General features: G+C 41.5%; 2 protein-coding genes across 3 annotated transcripts in view; one reads left to right on the forward strand and one right to left on the reverse strand.

The window, feature by feature from the left end:
- LAMTOR3 (late endosomal/lysosomal adaptor, MAPK and MTOR activator 3) overlaps positions 1-3,457 on the forward strand; it is an 8,404-nt gene extending 4,947 nt beyond the window's left edge. For both annotated transcript variants that reach the window (XM_062492994.1, XM_062492995.1), the window contains exons 5-7: positions 663-796; positions 1,833-1,896; positions 2,606-3,457. In XM_062492994.1, coding sequence (XP_062348978.1) covers positions 663-796; positions 1,833-1,896; positions 2,606-2,679 — 272 coding nt within the window. In that variant the 3' untranslated portion in view covers positions 2,680-3,457. The remainder of the gene's footprint in view (positions 1-662; positions 797-1,832; positions 1,897-2,605) is intronic.
- A 2,092-nt stretch (positions 3,458-5,549) lies between these two features.
- Positions 5,550-16,300, reverse strand: part of DAPP1 (dual adaptor of phosphotyrosine and 3-phosphoinositides 1) — a 53,126-nt gene continuing 42,375 nt past the window's right edge. Inside the window, 7 exon segments of the mRNA XM_062493822.1 lie at positions 5,550-5,600; positions 6,576-6,663; positions 7,180-7,265; positions 9,124-9,186; positions 9,415-9,462; positions 10,801-10,931; positions 13,655-13,788. Coding sequence (XP_062349806.1) covers positions 5,550-5,600; positions 6,576-6,663; positions 7,180-7,265; positions 9,124-9,186; positions 9,415-9,462; positions 10,801-10,931; positions 13,655-13,788 — 601 coding nt within the window.

Raw genomic sequence — 16,300 nt, forward strand, 5'->3', positions numbered from 1 at the left:
TGTACCTCTTTATATGCTTTTGTTTGTGCCCTCAGTAATTGTAATCCGTGGAAGTTTTCCTCAGTGATAGGGGTTGGAGTGCTGTAAGGTCCTTGTATCTTTAAGTCCCTCACAGGCTGATACTAAGTAGTAGGGAGAGTTTGGCAGTGTTTTGTTGGCTTTTTTTGCCACTGTAGATTTTATGTTCCGCAGTCCTTGTTTCAGATGTTTTTGGCTTGTGAGTACAATAGTTTAAGGATACAAAGATTCAAGTATTGCAGATTTGTTTTTAATGCCCCAGAGTATTAAAACAGCCAGCACAACTTGAACATTTTCACCTGTTTGCAGTCAAGTGACTGTGTGCTAGTAATCAGTTCAGAGGCTGGAATGAGTGCAAACAATTTGGGACACGTAGCCAAAGGGGCCTCAGCACAGGCTGTGCATCCTAAAGGAAAAGACTCTTCCTTAGGTATGCTAGGAAGGATGCTGGCATGAGGAGCTTTGATCATACAGAGAGCATTAAATGAGGTACAGCTCGTGAAGACTGTCTGGTGTGTTCCTGTGGGAGCACCTCAAATGTCTTGCATGTTTCTCTGCTTTTGGCAGAGCCCTAAGCTGGATGAGGGTTTGGGATGCAGTCAGAGACACCGTGTAAAGATAAGGATTTTCTTGTTTTGTTCTAGTTGCCAATGATAATGCTCCAGAACATGCACTGCGACCTGGCTTTTTGTCCACCTTTGCCCTTGCCACAGATCAGGGCAGTAAGTTAGGACTCTCTAAAAACAAAAGTATCATCTGCTATTACAATACATACCAGGTGAGTAGCCTCAGTGTGCCCTGTCCTCACTGACTTGAGCTGTTCCTGCATTACACTGAGGGAAAAAAAAGAAGGTTGTTTAAGTTCCGGTAGATTTTCACTAGGCTGCTATTGAAGTAATTTTGATTTATTTCTTACACAGCTTAAATGGTTAAGGGAAGCTTTCACAGTATTTATTAAACTTCTGTTATATCTTTGAAAACTTCAGATGTACTTGTTGACCATGGGAAAGTGTAGTAATTCTGAATTTGCGAGAGGTGTTGCTCATATGGTCTTCCATATCTTTTATGAAGGATTTATGTTCTCTTTTATAAAAAAAAATATAATTAGTGACATCTAACATTAATTAAAACACATGCAGCCTGCTTCATAGCTAATCTTACTGCCAGTATGGCTTTGAGGTAAGAAAGCTTTGAAATACCACTCACATTTTTCACAAATAAATTTATTATTTGTGTCCAGAAGTCCATCATCTACTACATTTCTGGTGGTCCTGAGAGATTTTAATTATGACTGCAGTAAACTGACCAGCTGTTTAGCCTACAGTTTGCCAAATTTTGTTTGGGAATTAAGGGGTGAATGAGTTAGTTTGCCCACATTAGTAGATTACTTTGACCCTCTTGATGCTACTAGCTTATTGTTGTGCCCAAGGTGCCAGTTCCCTGTTAATGGAAGAACAGATATTTCTGTACAGGGAACAGTATCTTAATACAATAAACCTGCCCTTCTGTTTCCTGTGGAGGGTGTGGTTTCCATGGTGTAATCTGCAGGGTCTGCAGCTGAGGTACTGTAAAACATGGAGGTGGAGGGAAATGCCAGGTTTTCCATGTGCAGCTCCCTGTACTGTAGTGTAAATTCTGTTGGTGTTTTTAACCATGAACCTTAAAGAAAGAGATCCACTGAAAATTCACCTCTGTGGCTCTTGCTCCTGCTTGTCCTTTAAAGTGAGGAGGCTGCTTATTGCAGAAAGAATTTATTGGAGCCCTGACATCCAAGATGTGTTAGCTGCTGGCTGAGCACTTTTCTCTCCTTGCAGGTGGTGCAGTTCAATCGCTTACCTTTGGTAGTGAGTTTCATTGCTAGCAGCAATGCCAATACAGGTATGTCTACACATTTGTTTTAAAGGTTGCAGTATTTTAAGGCCTGGACATTTTAATAATTGAAAATAAATTCCCTGAATTCACTTCGAGCTATGTTAACTTTGTTCCTGATGTGAATTTTGTCAGCATATTGTGAAAGGTGGGAAGGAAAATGTGTGAGTAAAAATTCACAGATTTTAGGTGGCTTGATGGAGTTGTTATTTTTCTAGAAGCATATTTCTCCTGTGATTAACCTTGCCTTTGCTGCACGGGCAGGTACTGTGCTGTACAGGCCAGCTATTTGGTCTCTTTCTGTCAGTCAAGTTAACATTCTGCAGGATCATTTGCAGATTTGTCTTCAGTTCCGTGGGGTGGGGAAATCCTTCAGCCAGACCCTAGCCTTGCTCGTGAGGACATTGGTTAATGAATATGAGCAGAAGGGATTTAATTCTGGTACGGCTTCTTGGGCCGCAGTAGCTATGGGAAGGGGCAAGGCAGTAGTGGGGGAGAGTTGTGCTGCACTGGCTGCCTCTTTTAGTGCCAGGGACTGTAGTCACCCTGCCCAGGGGTGCTGCCTACTGTTCACAGCAAAGTGAGTGGCTCACTGAAACATTTCAGGCTTTGAAAAACACTGCCTGTGGCTTGGGAGGGGGAGGGAGCTGCAGGCTTTGGAGAGAGGCTTCTCGGTGATGTTGTTTGATGGAATATTCTGTCTCTTCTCCCTTTCCAGGGCTGATTGTAAGTTTGGAGAAGGAGCTCACACCTCTGTTTGAAGAACTGAGGCAGGTTGTTGAAGTTTCTTAACCTGATGGTATAGCCAGAGTGCAGCATTCCTCTGCAGCCCGGTGGACAGAAAGATTCAATAATCGTCAGTCAAATAACACGTCTTGGAAGAAATACCACAGCTCCTTAGTATACTAAGTAAGAGTAAATTGTACATAGTACTGAATCTGAAGTGATCTACTAGTGTGTTGTAGGTGGATGTTACTTTAGGCCATGCTTCTTGTATTGTGCAGTACTGGAGAGCCCACCAAAATAGCTCCCATGGAGTTTAGCTCAGCCAGGCTGGTGTGATGCCCTTGGCTCAAAGGAGCAACCCCCAGATCTCCTGCTTTACAGGGCACCAGGCACATGGCAGGGTGTGTCCTCAGGCTGACCACCACTACCTGTGGGAAAGCAGATCAGTGGCAAGAGTGAGCAAAGATGTGGTTGGAGGCATTGTGAGGGCAAGTGTGTTAGCAGTGATGTTTTGGTACAATCAGTCAATATCACAGCTTTCTTACACGGGGTGTACTTTGGCAAGGGAGTGCTACTAATCTGGATGCTAGCTGCATCCTGCTTCCACTAGGAAGAAAGCTGTTTCTATGGAAGCTGTTGCTTTAGGGATTTTCATGATGCCTAGCTAAAAGCACCCAAATAATGTCTCACTTCTTCATGGGTTTTTTGTGTGTAATATGGTTGTGAAGTTCTCATGTCTCATAGTCTTTGTGTGGGTTCATCACTGGTGACACTCTCAGCTTATTTACCCTTAGGTTTTCTTAAGTAAATAAATATAAATAAAATACAGTATTTTTAAATGACAGACCCTGGTCCACTCTTCTGTTGCACTGTAATACTCCACAGCACATGTGCCTGTCTCTAGAGAGAACAGGTCTCTTAATTGTTTGTACATGTCCAAATCCATGAATTTATAGGCTGAAAGCTAACCAGTGTGTCTCTCAGTTGGGCAGTTAGGATACCAAGTCCCAGGGCAGTGCAGAGATCCTGTTTCTGGGGATCAAGCCTATGCTCTTAGCCCTACCCTGTTGCTCCCTCCCATGTCCCTTGATGACAGTTGCAGGTCTGGGAGACAGCTCTGGGCAGGTGTGTGCCCCAAAGGGGAGGGCATGGCCCTGTGTTCACACCTCATCAACCTTTGGTGTATCAGGCAGGATCTTCAGGGGGGAAACAGTGTCTGCTGGAAATGACAACTGGGAGTTCTTGGCTCAAAAAGACATTACAGCTTGTCAACCCTTTTCTGTTTAAACTAAGCTGGAATGGGGCTTCTGTTGCTGGTCATGACAGAAGCATCTGGAAGGTGTGTGTATTTCTGGCAAAATGTGTTTGCACTCCAACAAAGGCCTCCCCTTCCTGTTTGCTTCTGCTCAACCCATCCCTGATGGCTTCCAAGGCCACCCAAGCACTGTTTCTTTCACTGGCTTCAGTTTGTGACTCGTGTGCTGAGCTTGTTTCCAGTGTTTTATGAAGCAGCCTGTTGCTGTGAAAAAGGGAAGGAAGGCTATGATGTGGTTTCCCTACAAGCTCAGTTTCCAAGCCCTGTTCACAGGGCAACGATGCTGTTGGAGAATATCATCTCTCTTTTCCCCTTATGCTGTCTCTCACATAGACTCACAAAGGTTTTTAACTAAATGGGAGAAGATGCCAGTTTGTTAAAACTTCATTAAGGGAAAAAGGAGGACAGAGCTTTAACAATACAGTACAGGAATATAAGAACTTACGGTAGTTTTATAATGACATTTTATTCAGAAAACAATCTGTATAAAAATATTTACAAATACTTTGAATTTTTAAGTTGAAATAAAATGCTATTTATGTGTCCAAATCTTTCTTTCTTCTTCCAATGTGCTTTTGCCTTCCTCTTCTGCACTATTCTCCCAGTAAAGGCAATTATCAAACACCTTCTGCATGAGCAATACCAAACACAGACTGCAGTATTGCATAGCAGGAGAGGTTTGCAGATGCTGTTTCAGCATAAATTTGATTGTTATGCAGGGAGAGAGGATTCCCCCCTCTTTGCCCAGCCCTCGAGGAGGCACAGGATTGCTCAGGGGATCTTGCAGCTGGGTCGAGCTGGTTCTGAGCCTCTCCAGTGTGTCAGATTTTGCTTCCAAAATGTAACGTCTACTTTGAGTACAGCACCAACGTCATGGGGTTTCACTTCTTAACACAATGCTGTTACACGTGTGTCCTATGAGTGCCAGGAAGCAGCTACTGTTTCTCATAACCCTGGTTTATGTACAAGTGTGCTTACGTGATGCTGCTCACCATTACCTACTGATGCTGTTTGAAACAGACGTTCCTTAATAGCCATCACTGTGGTATAAAGCAAAACCATATAAAAATTTGCTTGACCAGAACTGTCACACATCTGTCACTTTGAAAATGGCCTTTAAATACTACTCTCCAGATTGCAATATAGGTATTATTTACAAAATGCAATTCCGACATTTTTCTTTTGGTTTAAAGCATAAACAGGTAATAAGATTTTTAATGTTTCCAGAGGGACCTGTTTTAAATAAAAGATTCAAGATTACAGAACATGATCCTGATGCTTAGTTGTGATGGAGCTTGCAATGAATTACTGAGTGCTCTGAATAACCACAAAAGTTTTGAGCAGTGCCCACTTCTGTGATCAGTTGGCAGGTGTTTGAATTAAGTGCATTACAGGCATACACCACACGTATCAAACCCACACTCTGGTTCTGAAACTGTCGCCATGTGTGACTTGGCAGCCCCAGAGCACCCAGAGCTGCAGGATCCCCTGTGTGCAGAGCTGGGTGACATCTGTGTAGGGGCACAGACTGCACTGGAGAGGTGAGGCTGCCCTCTGGTAAGCAGTGCCCTCCCCTTGGAGAGAGGCATTTCCTGCCAGGAGCAGGGGTGCTGGCACACAGCTAGGAACTGAGAGTGGCGTTGTGCTCCTCCAGCTGCTTCCGGATTTGTGACTGGAACAGAAAGACAGTTCCATTACTGCTTGTCTGCCTGCATGTGGATGTGGGTGAGTACAACCAACCCAAGTCTTGGTATTTTTTAGGAAGTAGTGATTTCAAGCCTTTACATTGTCTTCTCATTCCTGCCATCATGACCCAGGGCATATGGTCTGGGCTGATGACCCATACTGTTTACCAAGCACATATAACGACATCCTTAGAGATGGAAGTATTTTTCCTTACTAATGAGCTTGCCTGTTTAAAGTGCATCCCAAAAACGCTGAAGTGGGTTTGCAAGCAGATACATTGTGCCCCTTTGCATGGGAATGATGAAGCCACGCCTCCACTGCTGTGTCCAGTTCTGGGCCCCTCAGTTCCGGAAGGTGCCTGAGTCCAGAAAAGGGCAGTGGAGGCGAAGGGGATAGCTCATTAGTCCCATAAGGAGCAGCTGATGGAGCTGGGTGTGTTTAGCCTGAAGGAGGAGGATGCTCAGGAGTGACCTTATCACCCTAATTCCCTGAAAGGAGACTATAGCCAGGTGGGGATTGGTCTCTTCTCCCAGGCAACCAGCAACAGGGTTGAACATGGCCTCAAGCTGTGCCAAGGGAGGTTTAGACTGGACATCAGGAGGAATTTCCTCACAAAAGGGGTTAAATATTGGAATGGGCTGCCCAGGGAGGTGGTGGAGTCACCATCCCTGGAGGTGCTTAAGACTGGATATGGCTGTGACACTCAGCGCCAAGGTCTAGTTGACAAGGTGGTGATTGATCAAAGACTGGACTTGGTGAACTCAGAGGTCCTTTCCAACCTAATTGATTCTGTGATTATGTGCAAACTGTATATTCCAATCTAACTGGCCTGGCAGCCAGAACAACCCTTGTTGCAGGTGCTGAGAACTGTAGCACTTGGGTGCCACAGTCCTGGAGGGTTATGATGGCAGTACCATGTGCCGCTGCCCGGGATGCCGTGTAACAGCACACATCACCTTACCAGTTTCCACCGCAGGATTTTAATCCACTCGTCAGCTTCTATCCCAGTTTTTGCACACAGGTAGTAGGTCCTTAGTGGGAACACTAAACTGTAAGTAAATAAAGCTTTCTTAAGTTGCTAGAACAACTGGCAGTTCTCCCCAAAGCTGAGGCCAGCTGGCCTAGCAGGGCAGGGAGGCTGTGCTCCCGTTCAGCCACCAGAAGGGAGGTTAGGTCACCAAGAATGGGTGACAGTCATTTACAGCACAGGCTCTTTAAGGATAATGACCCTTCTAAGGATAAAAGACCCACATTTAGGCACAGAAGAGGTTACCATATGACTTGTATCAGTGTCTGACCACAAGATTCATGAGTCTAGGTGATGATTATAAGTGCTTATAAAGTTAGAAATGCCTGTTACACACAGGCCCACTTTTTGGCAGGAGTAATTTGTCAAAGCCATGCAGGACTGACAGAGACTGGCTGACAGAAACAGACTTGTGAGTTAGAAGATGAGTAGGGTCACAACCACCAAGGGACCTTTCAGAAGCACACACTGTTTACATTCCAAAATTCCCTTTCTATTTTGAACTTCCCAGTAACATGGATAAAATCCTGCAACCTACCAGAAACAATTGACTCTTTCTTGGGAATAGTCAAATTGCACAGCTGAACATTCAGTTAAGTCAAGTGCTCGAATTGGTTCCGTAGCCTTGAAGAGAAAATGTTTTTAAAATGTGGACACATGAAAACACAAGATAAGGCTATCTAAGTTCATCTTCACTGCATCTAGACCTTTAGAGGCACCTTCACAGATTTTTCCAGGCATAGTTACACTGGCTGGAACACTATAAGCCCAAACTAGCAAGCATAACATCAGTGGTATCATGATATGAAGTGAACTTAATATGAAAAACACAGGACAGTTCACATCTGGACAAGCAACAGGGGACATCTCTACTGCAGGAATGTTTGGGCTACATGGAGGCTGCTGAGGGTTTGGATGATGCCTTGTAATGTAACTGAAGCAGCAGCAAACCTGGTACCACTTTCAGCTATGGTTTACAGAGGCAAAGGCATGGGTATAGGTCTTATCAGACCTAGCCAGCTGTTGGAGATTTAATTACTTCCCAAGTGCCTTAAAAGGGTGAAACTGGGTAAGGAGAAATGTAGAAGTGAAGCCAAAGTAGTGCTCACAGCACAAGCGATAGGTTTGGCTGCCTGAGAAGCACGTGTGCATGCATGTGTACACACACACACACATATATATATAAAAGTTTCTTTGGACAAGCTCAGGTGCATGGACACAGGTTGTGCATAACAGCAACCCACCTCCCTTAGGAGTTTCCTTCTCCCTAGGTGTGAGAGTTCTTCCTGTATTTGTTTCAGCCTCACAAGGTTAAGACCTCAGAAAAAGCAGGTGAATAGCTTTCTGCCCAAACACACTTAGCTGTTTCCATAGTCCTTCATCAGGTGTATGGAGGTGACTGTTGCTTTCTCACTTTCCCTTAATATGTTTGCTGACTCAGTGGCTGTTAGTGATACCCTATATTAGAAAAAAGCCCTTGTGCTGTCCCAGGGTCAGCTGCAGGCTGCTCATGTGCAACCCCACAGCAACAACAGGAGTTCCAGGAGACACTGGAGCTGCTGCCTGGAAGGAGGTTGTATTCCTGACAAAGACAGAAATTCTTCCTGCTTAGTAAGTAACTCATGGAGTGCTGCTCTTTGAAATGCAATCCTGCAAACTTAATTCAAGTTGTTTTGAACTGAAATGAAAACTGATAAAAGCCCTGCAAAAACATTACTGTTTAGAAATGGAAATATTTAGTGAGAGAAGCCAGTTGTTTCTGCTCTTGTGTAAAAAACGGTTAGAGGCTTGAAATAGGGCTTGGCAGAGGTAAACAGTGTGGCTGTGTTTATGAAAGAATCTCAGAGGCATTGTAAGGGCAAAGGAACTCCAGATGTGTTTCTTACCTTTACTCAGATTAAGATAGAAATGGAGCAGCAACTGTAAGGATGCTGCAGGTTAATTTTTGTCAGAAAGAATTTTTAAATTAATGGTTTTTCATGTATTCTGTGGGACCACTTGAAATAAAAGCATGAAGTCAGAGAATGCAAAGGATACTACCAGTACTTTTAAAACTATTTTATCAGAACGCTCTCTGTCAGGTTGTGTTATGCGGGTGGCTTAAAATCCACTTAACAAATCAACACAAAAATGTATTCTAGGCCAGGCTGGACAGGGCTTGGAACAACCTGGTCTAGTGGAAGATGTCCCTGCCTGTGGTAGAGGGCTTGGAAGAAGATCTTTGAGGTCCCTTTCAACCAGAACTATTCCATGACTGTGTATAAAAAACCCTGTAAACTCTATCCAGTAGCTAAGACTGGCAGAGCACAGTAAATATTTTCCAGCTGTAAAAATTACTTTCTCTTGTTGAAGTCATCAGCAAAACTGACTCAGGTTTGACCCCTCTGACAGTTTGGGAAGCTTTAGCTTGGAAAGCAGTGATACACATGTGAGAAGCTGTAGCTGCCTGCGTAGATGTTTAAAAGGTAGAATTGCTACTTACTGTCTGATCTTTGAAGTACTTAAGTTCATACCTATGCAGTGTAAACCACCTTGTTTTCCAGCTCTGAAAAATCAAGAACAAATGGTAACTGTCTTGGGAGAGATTAGTCTAAAACTTCTTAGGAAAGGAAAGCTTTCAAAGCTGCTGACTTACTCCGGTTAACAGTTGTGCTCAAAACACAAATTGTTCCTGTCTGCAGGGAAATACAGGTGGAGCAATTTCAGCTCCAGGTCATCTTTAGCTTCTGTGGGTGATCAAAGAACAGAAGCAACAAGTAAGAGTTTTCCTTACCTTGACTATCTTGCCTTGTTTTATCAAATATCCTTCCTTGGTACCAAGCTGTGAAGTAACAAAGAAAGGGATTGGAGTTAGAAGCTGAGCTCTGCTTTTATTTCCCACATCCTCCTCTTTGCCTCCATCAGGAAGATGGATCAGTTCTTTGGGAGACCCTCATAGCCACTTGCCCTCACTCCAATGTTCCCCTCAGGTGGATCCAGCCATCTGAGAGTAAGCATGGAGCTGTGCTGGCTTTGAAGGCAACCTCCAGGACTGTGCCAACCTCAGGGAGCTTCTGGCCTGCACCTTCACAGCCATACACAGCAAAACAGCTGCACTTACACTTTGTTTAGGAAAGCTGGATGGTTCCCTAGGTACATGTTGTGACCAGAATAACATGGGGTTTAACTGACCATGGAATTATGCCCAGATATATAATAGTGGAATTATCCCCAGAAATTGCTCCTCAGATGCAAACAGGGGAAAGTGCTGTTTTACCAAGCTGTTCTCTTCTCTCAACCAGGCCCACACTTGAGAGGAAAAGCCTGTTCTGTCTAATGTGCTTTTTGAAAAATTTGGATTTGAACAGTTTCTCTGGCGTCATGAGTGACACCTGCACCTTATGACTTCTCAGATACTGTAAGTCTGTGTAGGGACCTGGCTGTGAGACTGCAGACCTCTGAAAATCAAAATTTTGCCAAGTTACCCCCTTGTTCTTGAAAAAATATTATCTTTTTATTGGTGGTATGTGGAAATCAGGCTTCTTTGGAGGTTAAAGTGTAACTCAGTGATGAAGAGTTGGTTGTGAGACACATCAGCAGTGGTTCTTCTAACAACTTCATTAATTCATATTAACATAACTCTTGCTCTTTTCTCCCAAAAATACAGTATATAATTAAAATACTTTCCTCTCTGTTCAGAGAAAACTGTTCTGGAGAAACCACCTGTCTCACTTAGAAATGAGTTACAAGGGATTTTAAAACTCTAATTGCTGTTCAAGTGAGTCTGAAATGTCAGAATAGGTGATCCAAATGTATATGATGATTTATTGTGTGTGTGCATTTTTTTTTTAATTCATGATAAGGTTAATAATGATACATTATTCTAAAAGATAACATGATAATTAAAATCTTTCACGTATTCTTTGTTAGGAGAGTCAGACTCACCCAGCTGCAGACAATGTTTTTCCAGGGACAGTGCTAAGTGACAACACTTACAAAAGTCTTTATTTGCCATGGGACTGTACTGAGCAAGTCTGTATTTGTTTTGCCTTGTTTGGCAAAGACTTCCTATATTTAAAAACCCATAAAAGGATTAATAACCAGTCTTACTCCATAATTCACTCCAGCAATCATGCTAGACTCAGACCAGAAGCACCCCTCCCACCAGAACACAACTTACTGAGGGAGCATTTGGGACAAGGTCACTTTCTGTCCTTCCCGTCTGCATTGCAGTGTGAACTCGGACAGACTCGTAAATGGAAGGTTCTTCCACTTGCCACGGGTAGGGATGCTTCAATACAATTAAAGTTCCTGGAGAGAAAAGAACAGGAGTAAGTCATCTGGCAAGTCCAGCTTAGAAAATAACTTGTCAGTAGCTACATCTCTGAGGAATGGTTAATTTCACCTTTTCCTAAAATTAAAAAGGCAGCTGTGAAAACTGTAAATATATGGTACCTTCTCAAAATCTTTACCCTTGCAAATGCTTGCATGAAATCTCTTGACTCATTAAATTCCTTTCCTGCCCAATAGGCTGGCTGGGAGGGTAGGCAGGATGCTAAACTATGTAGGAGGCCATCAGAGTCATATGGTTTGTCAACATCCCAATAGCTGGTGCTTAAACCACTTAATCTGACAGAGCTTTGGCTACAGGTTTGCTAACAGTAAACCCATGTTACCATCACCTTCAACTGTTTTTAACACAGCTCTTCCCAGCTAAACCTTTTCATTATAGCCCTTCTTCTTTTTCTCTAAGTAAGGTCATGTTTATTACATGTTCCCTGAAAAAAGCTACACTCTCAAAAGTGTAGCTATTGTACTTTTCAAAATATTAAAGAACATCCTTAAAATAGTAACTGTTCCACGGTCTTACTCCATTCTTGAAAATAATGTCACGGCATACCAAATGCTGCTCCATTTGCATTTTAGGCTGATATTGCTGCCCTTAAAGAGGAGGGATACTAGAACTGGTAACAACTTGGACTTGAAACCCACAGATGTATGAGTAATTTAAAATTATTCTGTAATGGGAAGGGCTAAAAAAAGTGGAAAATTGGTATTTGAAGTAACCAGCTGAAATCTGTTTGCAGGCACATGGGGTGTATGCAAGTGTGATCTATTCAACTCGCAGTGGGTGGAAAGTCAGCACTGGTTTATTTCTATCTGGCCTTGCAGAAAAACTATGCTTTACCATTTAAAATAAAATTGAGAACAGCTCCATCACCACTCCAGAGAAATTACTCCTAAGCTGTTACACAGAATCAGGCTAACATCATCTGTACACCAGGGATAAAAAGCCCCACTGCAGAACTGGAAGGACTAATACAACATTTTATAAAGAATTCGTTTTCTAATAAGTTCTCTGTGGATTATTTTTTCCTCCATTAAGACAATTGTGCAGAGTAATCTGGTAATTATATACAAGATCTAGCAAAAGATGCACAGTAGCAAGATTATTCTGCCACATCTGCATCTGCTGATGCTTGGATTTGAGTTGACTCTGATGAGCCCATACCCTATTTTTGACAAAAGATGGTTATGACCCAGAAGAAATTTGATACTTGTATATGAAGAAATATTGTCTGAGTGTTAATTCTCTCTTCCTCTCTACTGTTTTCCAGGGTGTGATAAGGTGGAAGGTTTCTTGATATGATTTTTTTTTTTTTCCATTCTATAAGTTGGCACAGAACCAGTAGAATCTTATTTAGGAAACCTTAAGGTGACAAGTGTCGATCCCATCTGTAGAGATCAGATAAAAACAATGTTTTGCTTATTCATGTCTGTTACACATGCAGTGAAGGAGTGAGGAATGAGGAAATACAAGTTTTATGTCATCTGAAATCTTTGCAGAGCTAGGCCTGTGGGTGCATGCCTGATTTCCCAGGAAAAGGCACATGTATCTACTGGCACAGAGGATACATGCAGGAGCTCTGTGTTTGAACCAGTCTGGAAAGCAATTTAAAAAGAGAGTGTTTTGAAAGATACAAGTGCCATATTGAGTGTACAACTGCATTATTTCTTGGGGGAAGAAACTGGCAAAGGAGCCCTTGAATCTAGTGTTTGGGTTAGCAAAGTACTGGTGCATATTTAGTGTGTGACATGTTAGTTATTGCATGTGCCAGCTACCACTTAACTGGGCTCTTGCATACATAATTAATACTGCTCTGAGTTATTTGCATACACTTGCCACAGAGGATATTGAAGTTTTTGGCATTAACTTGTACTGACATGTCTTCAACTCTTACATTTGAAGCTAAACATAAAACTGACATACTATCCACTTTGTTTCTGCAGGGATTCTAGTCCAGTGGTGTTCAATTCACATGTAGGAATCAAGTTTAATATTTTGACCCTTAATTCAGGGAGCACACTGGTTGTTAAAGAAACCTGTGCTTTTCTCTCTCCTCTTAAAAGTGAGACAAATCACTGTGATGGCAGGTGGCATCAGCATGGTGATACACTGCAGGCAGAACAGGAGAGCTAGTTAAAAACACATTCCCTACAGAAACAAGGAGCATAACAATGTAGACACCTTCCTTGGACAAAGAATAGTGAGATGAAACAATTTCAAGTCGCTTTTCCATTTCAGCTTCATGGAGGTATATTTATTTCCTCACTAACACCATGCTTTGGTTTTGCCATTTTTGAGAATGTTCTAATCCTCCTGATATTTTGAAATGCTTGCCCCTCTGAGAAATTGAAAGGAGCAGCTTAGCAAGAGACCAATAAACTTATGTGTGGTTTAACTTCAAAGAGCTTGAAAGATTTTTTGAAGTGGGATTTTTTTAGATACAAATACAAATGTGGATTTATGAGGATGAACACTTCAGCAGATCTATTTCCTAGCACATCAGAAGCTCCTTTTAGTCAGATCTTTGTGAAGTATCTTGGGGTGACTCTATGAGGCTTGCATCCTCAATCATCTGTTCTGTTGGTGTTGAACATTGAGTACTGCAGCTTTAAGACTGGTTCCATGAGTGAGAGGGGAGAGAAGAGGCTACAAAAAATGTTCATACACACAATATGGCTCTCCTTACCTGTTTCACTTCCAATTAAAGGCTGGTTTGCAAAATGCATGACCAATTCCTTCAAGCTAGAAAATTCATTAAATCCAAATTTGAATGAAGTTCCTGTATGCTCAACATGGAAGTGTTTTACAGAATCTTTTCCCCTGAAATAAAAGAGGAAAATTTGTCAAAGCATAAATTCCAAAGGCATTTGGCACATACAACCCTTAAATAGCAGCTTTCACTACAGGAAATCTGACCCAGATCACAGGTTGACAATCACAGTCCTTGTAGTAATACCACTGCCATTACTATCCCTCACTAATACTCAATGCATTTGAAAATCAGATTTTAGTTGCTGATTTACAGATATGAGATGAAGAAAGCCTAGAAAGGCCAATCTCGCATCAGAAAAGGACTCACAAAAGAGATTTCAAGTCTTCTGTCTAAATAGGATGAAATCCTTTCACTTACTGGACTTTAAAAGTGTACTCAGTATGTGTCTTGCTTTTCAAGGAACATCCCAATCTCACTGAAAATGTTTTCTGTTTTGCTTTGAAAAATAGGCTGTCTCCATTTTACACCCAAACGAAGGTTTAATAACCTAGTTTTAAATACCCAGGGCTTTAGAATTTGTTTGCTTTGACTGTGTATTTGGATGATTTGTTCCACTAGGATGGGCACTGGCAAACATGAACCAGGGTCCTTGTTCTGTAAGGGAAGTAAGAGCTTTTGTTTATGAAACCTGATAGCATTTAGAGAAGTGTGCAAGGTCTCACTTCCTGGGTGGGTGATTATTTTGACTTCAAAAGACAGTGAAGCACTTATTGCAAGTATTTCTCCAGTGAAAAAGCTACTTTTGTTAATGTTATTAGCACCCAAAATAGTTAACAGTTTTTCTGAGGAAAAACTTACATAGCAAATATACTGACAAAATGTGGTGAAGAAAATGAATCAATTTCATTGTTAATTTCTCTTTCATTGTTTATTGCCATTTCCAAAGAAGATTATTATTTCAAACAGGTATTTAGCTATTTCTCTTTGAACAGTATTTATGATACTGTAGAAGACACCTCTATGAGCCTCACACATGTTTTGGGCTACAGTCAGCTGGGGCCAAGTGCAAATGCTCCACACCAGGGAAGAGCTGCTGTGACTGCTGCAGTTACAGGTTTTTCCATCTTTTTGTTTAATTTCTCAAGACAATGTTGCAATGAGAGCAAATTCTACTCTGCTTCCTACTTCCTTTTCAAACTAACGTAGCTGGGGGAGAGGATTTCAGGCATTATGTGATCTCTCTTCCTACAGCTGTCAATAAAAACCTCAAGGGATGGTTAAGCATATTTCCCTTGAAAAAACCCCAACTACAATCTTGACCGAAGTTCCTTGTGAGGCTGAGGCAGAAAATAAAGTAAAAGCTACAGAAGGTATTTTAGGACAGAAAGAAAATGACAGCTAGAATTGCTGAAGTTATCCTTTTCATATAAAAATGTATCAGAACAAAACTGAATTATGTATTCTAAAATCAAGTTTTAATATCAGCCAAAAAGAAAAAAAAAAAGCTGGAAGAACACTTAATCAGTAGAAAATTGTAATATGTTTTCAAATCAAAATCAGTATTCAAGGGAGATGTACCACCAGAAACAACAGAAACTAACAGAACAGAATAAAAGATCAGACTTCAACCTGTACTATTCAGTTCATATGGCAATGCAGTAAGTAATTCTGGCTACATGAAGAGCTGAACAAGAGATTGAAATGGGCCTGAAATGGACTTTTGTAGGTCTTCTAAGGCTAGAATCTGTTAAAGCAGCAAATTTATTTTCATTAACTAACACTTCTGTTTGCTATTAAAAGAACTATTTAAATTTTGGTTTATTATGATAAGTTGTTTTCTGAATGCCCTTTAAAACTACCTTCAAGATACTTGTCTGAGGTAGTTATATCAAATGATCTTAACATTTTAAAGCAAAAAAAAAAAAAAAAAAAAAGAAAAGAAAAACAAAAAACCAAAAACCAGAAAAACAGTGATTAATTTAAAATTATTTATTTTAAGGAAAGCTATTATTTTTAAATGCCACTATTCTTTTTGGCAACACTTGCACTCAATTTAGTTATTGCTACTCTGAATACTCATTTTGTAACATCACCTTCACATCTGTTGGGTACCCTTTGTATAAATGGCTGCCTACAGTGGTAGTAATTTCAGCAGTGTGTGTATAGGCACTCTTGCTCCTAGATCTTCTGTCAGAAATGGGTAAAAACCTCATAGTTGTCTTTCCAGGAGAACAGGATATGTGCAAATTAGACGTTCCTCAGTTCCCAAGCAACTACTCTTCCAAATTGTAACAGTTCCTGGTACTGAATATGCAGAAAGCCACAAACTCAAGGATGTATGCTGTGCTCCTGTCCGGGGTGTAAATAACCAGCAGCATTACACAAAATTACTTTTAAAAGTTACTATGATTCAGCTGAGTTGTGGCCACGAATTGTTCAAAGGCTCAGTTTGCAGCAGGAATGAGCTTGCATGCACCAGCTTAAAATTTTGATCTAGAGGCAGCTTGTATCACACAGCTGCCAAAGGCTACAAACGTTTTTAGGGCTGGTTACCTCCACCCAGCCGTCCTGCAGAGACTGCCTTGCGTGTCTAATGCATGTGTCCTCAGGTTGCCTCGC

Source organism: Cinclus cinclus, chromosome 5 (genome assembly GCF_963662255.1).
Source record: "Cinclus cinclus chromosome 5, bCinCin1.1, whole genome shotgun sequence".
NCBI classification, from domain to species: domain Eukaryota; kingdom Metazoa; phylum Chordata; class Aves; order Passeriformes; family Cinclidae; genus Cinclus; species Cinclus cinclus.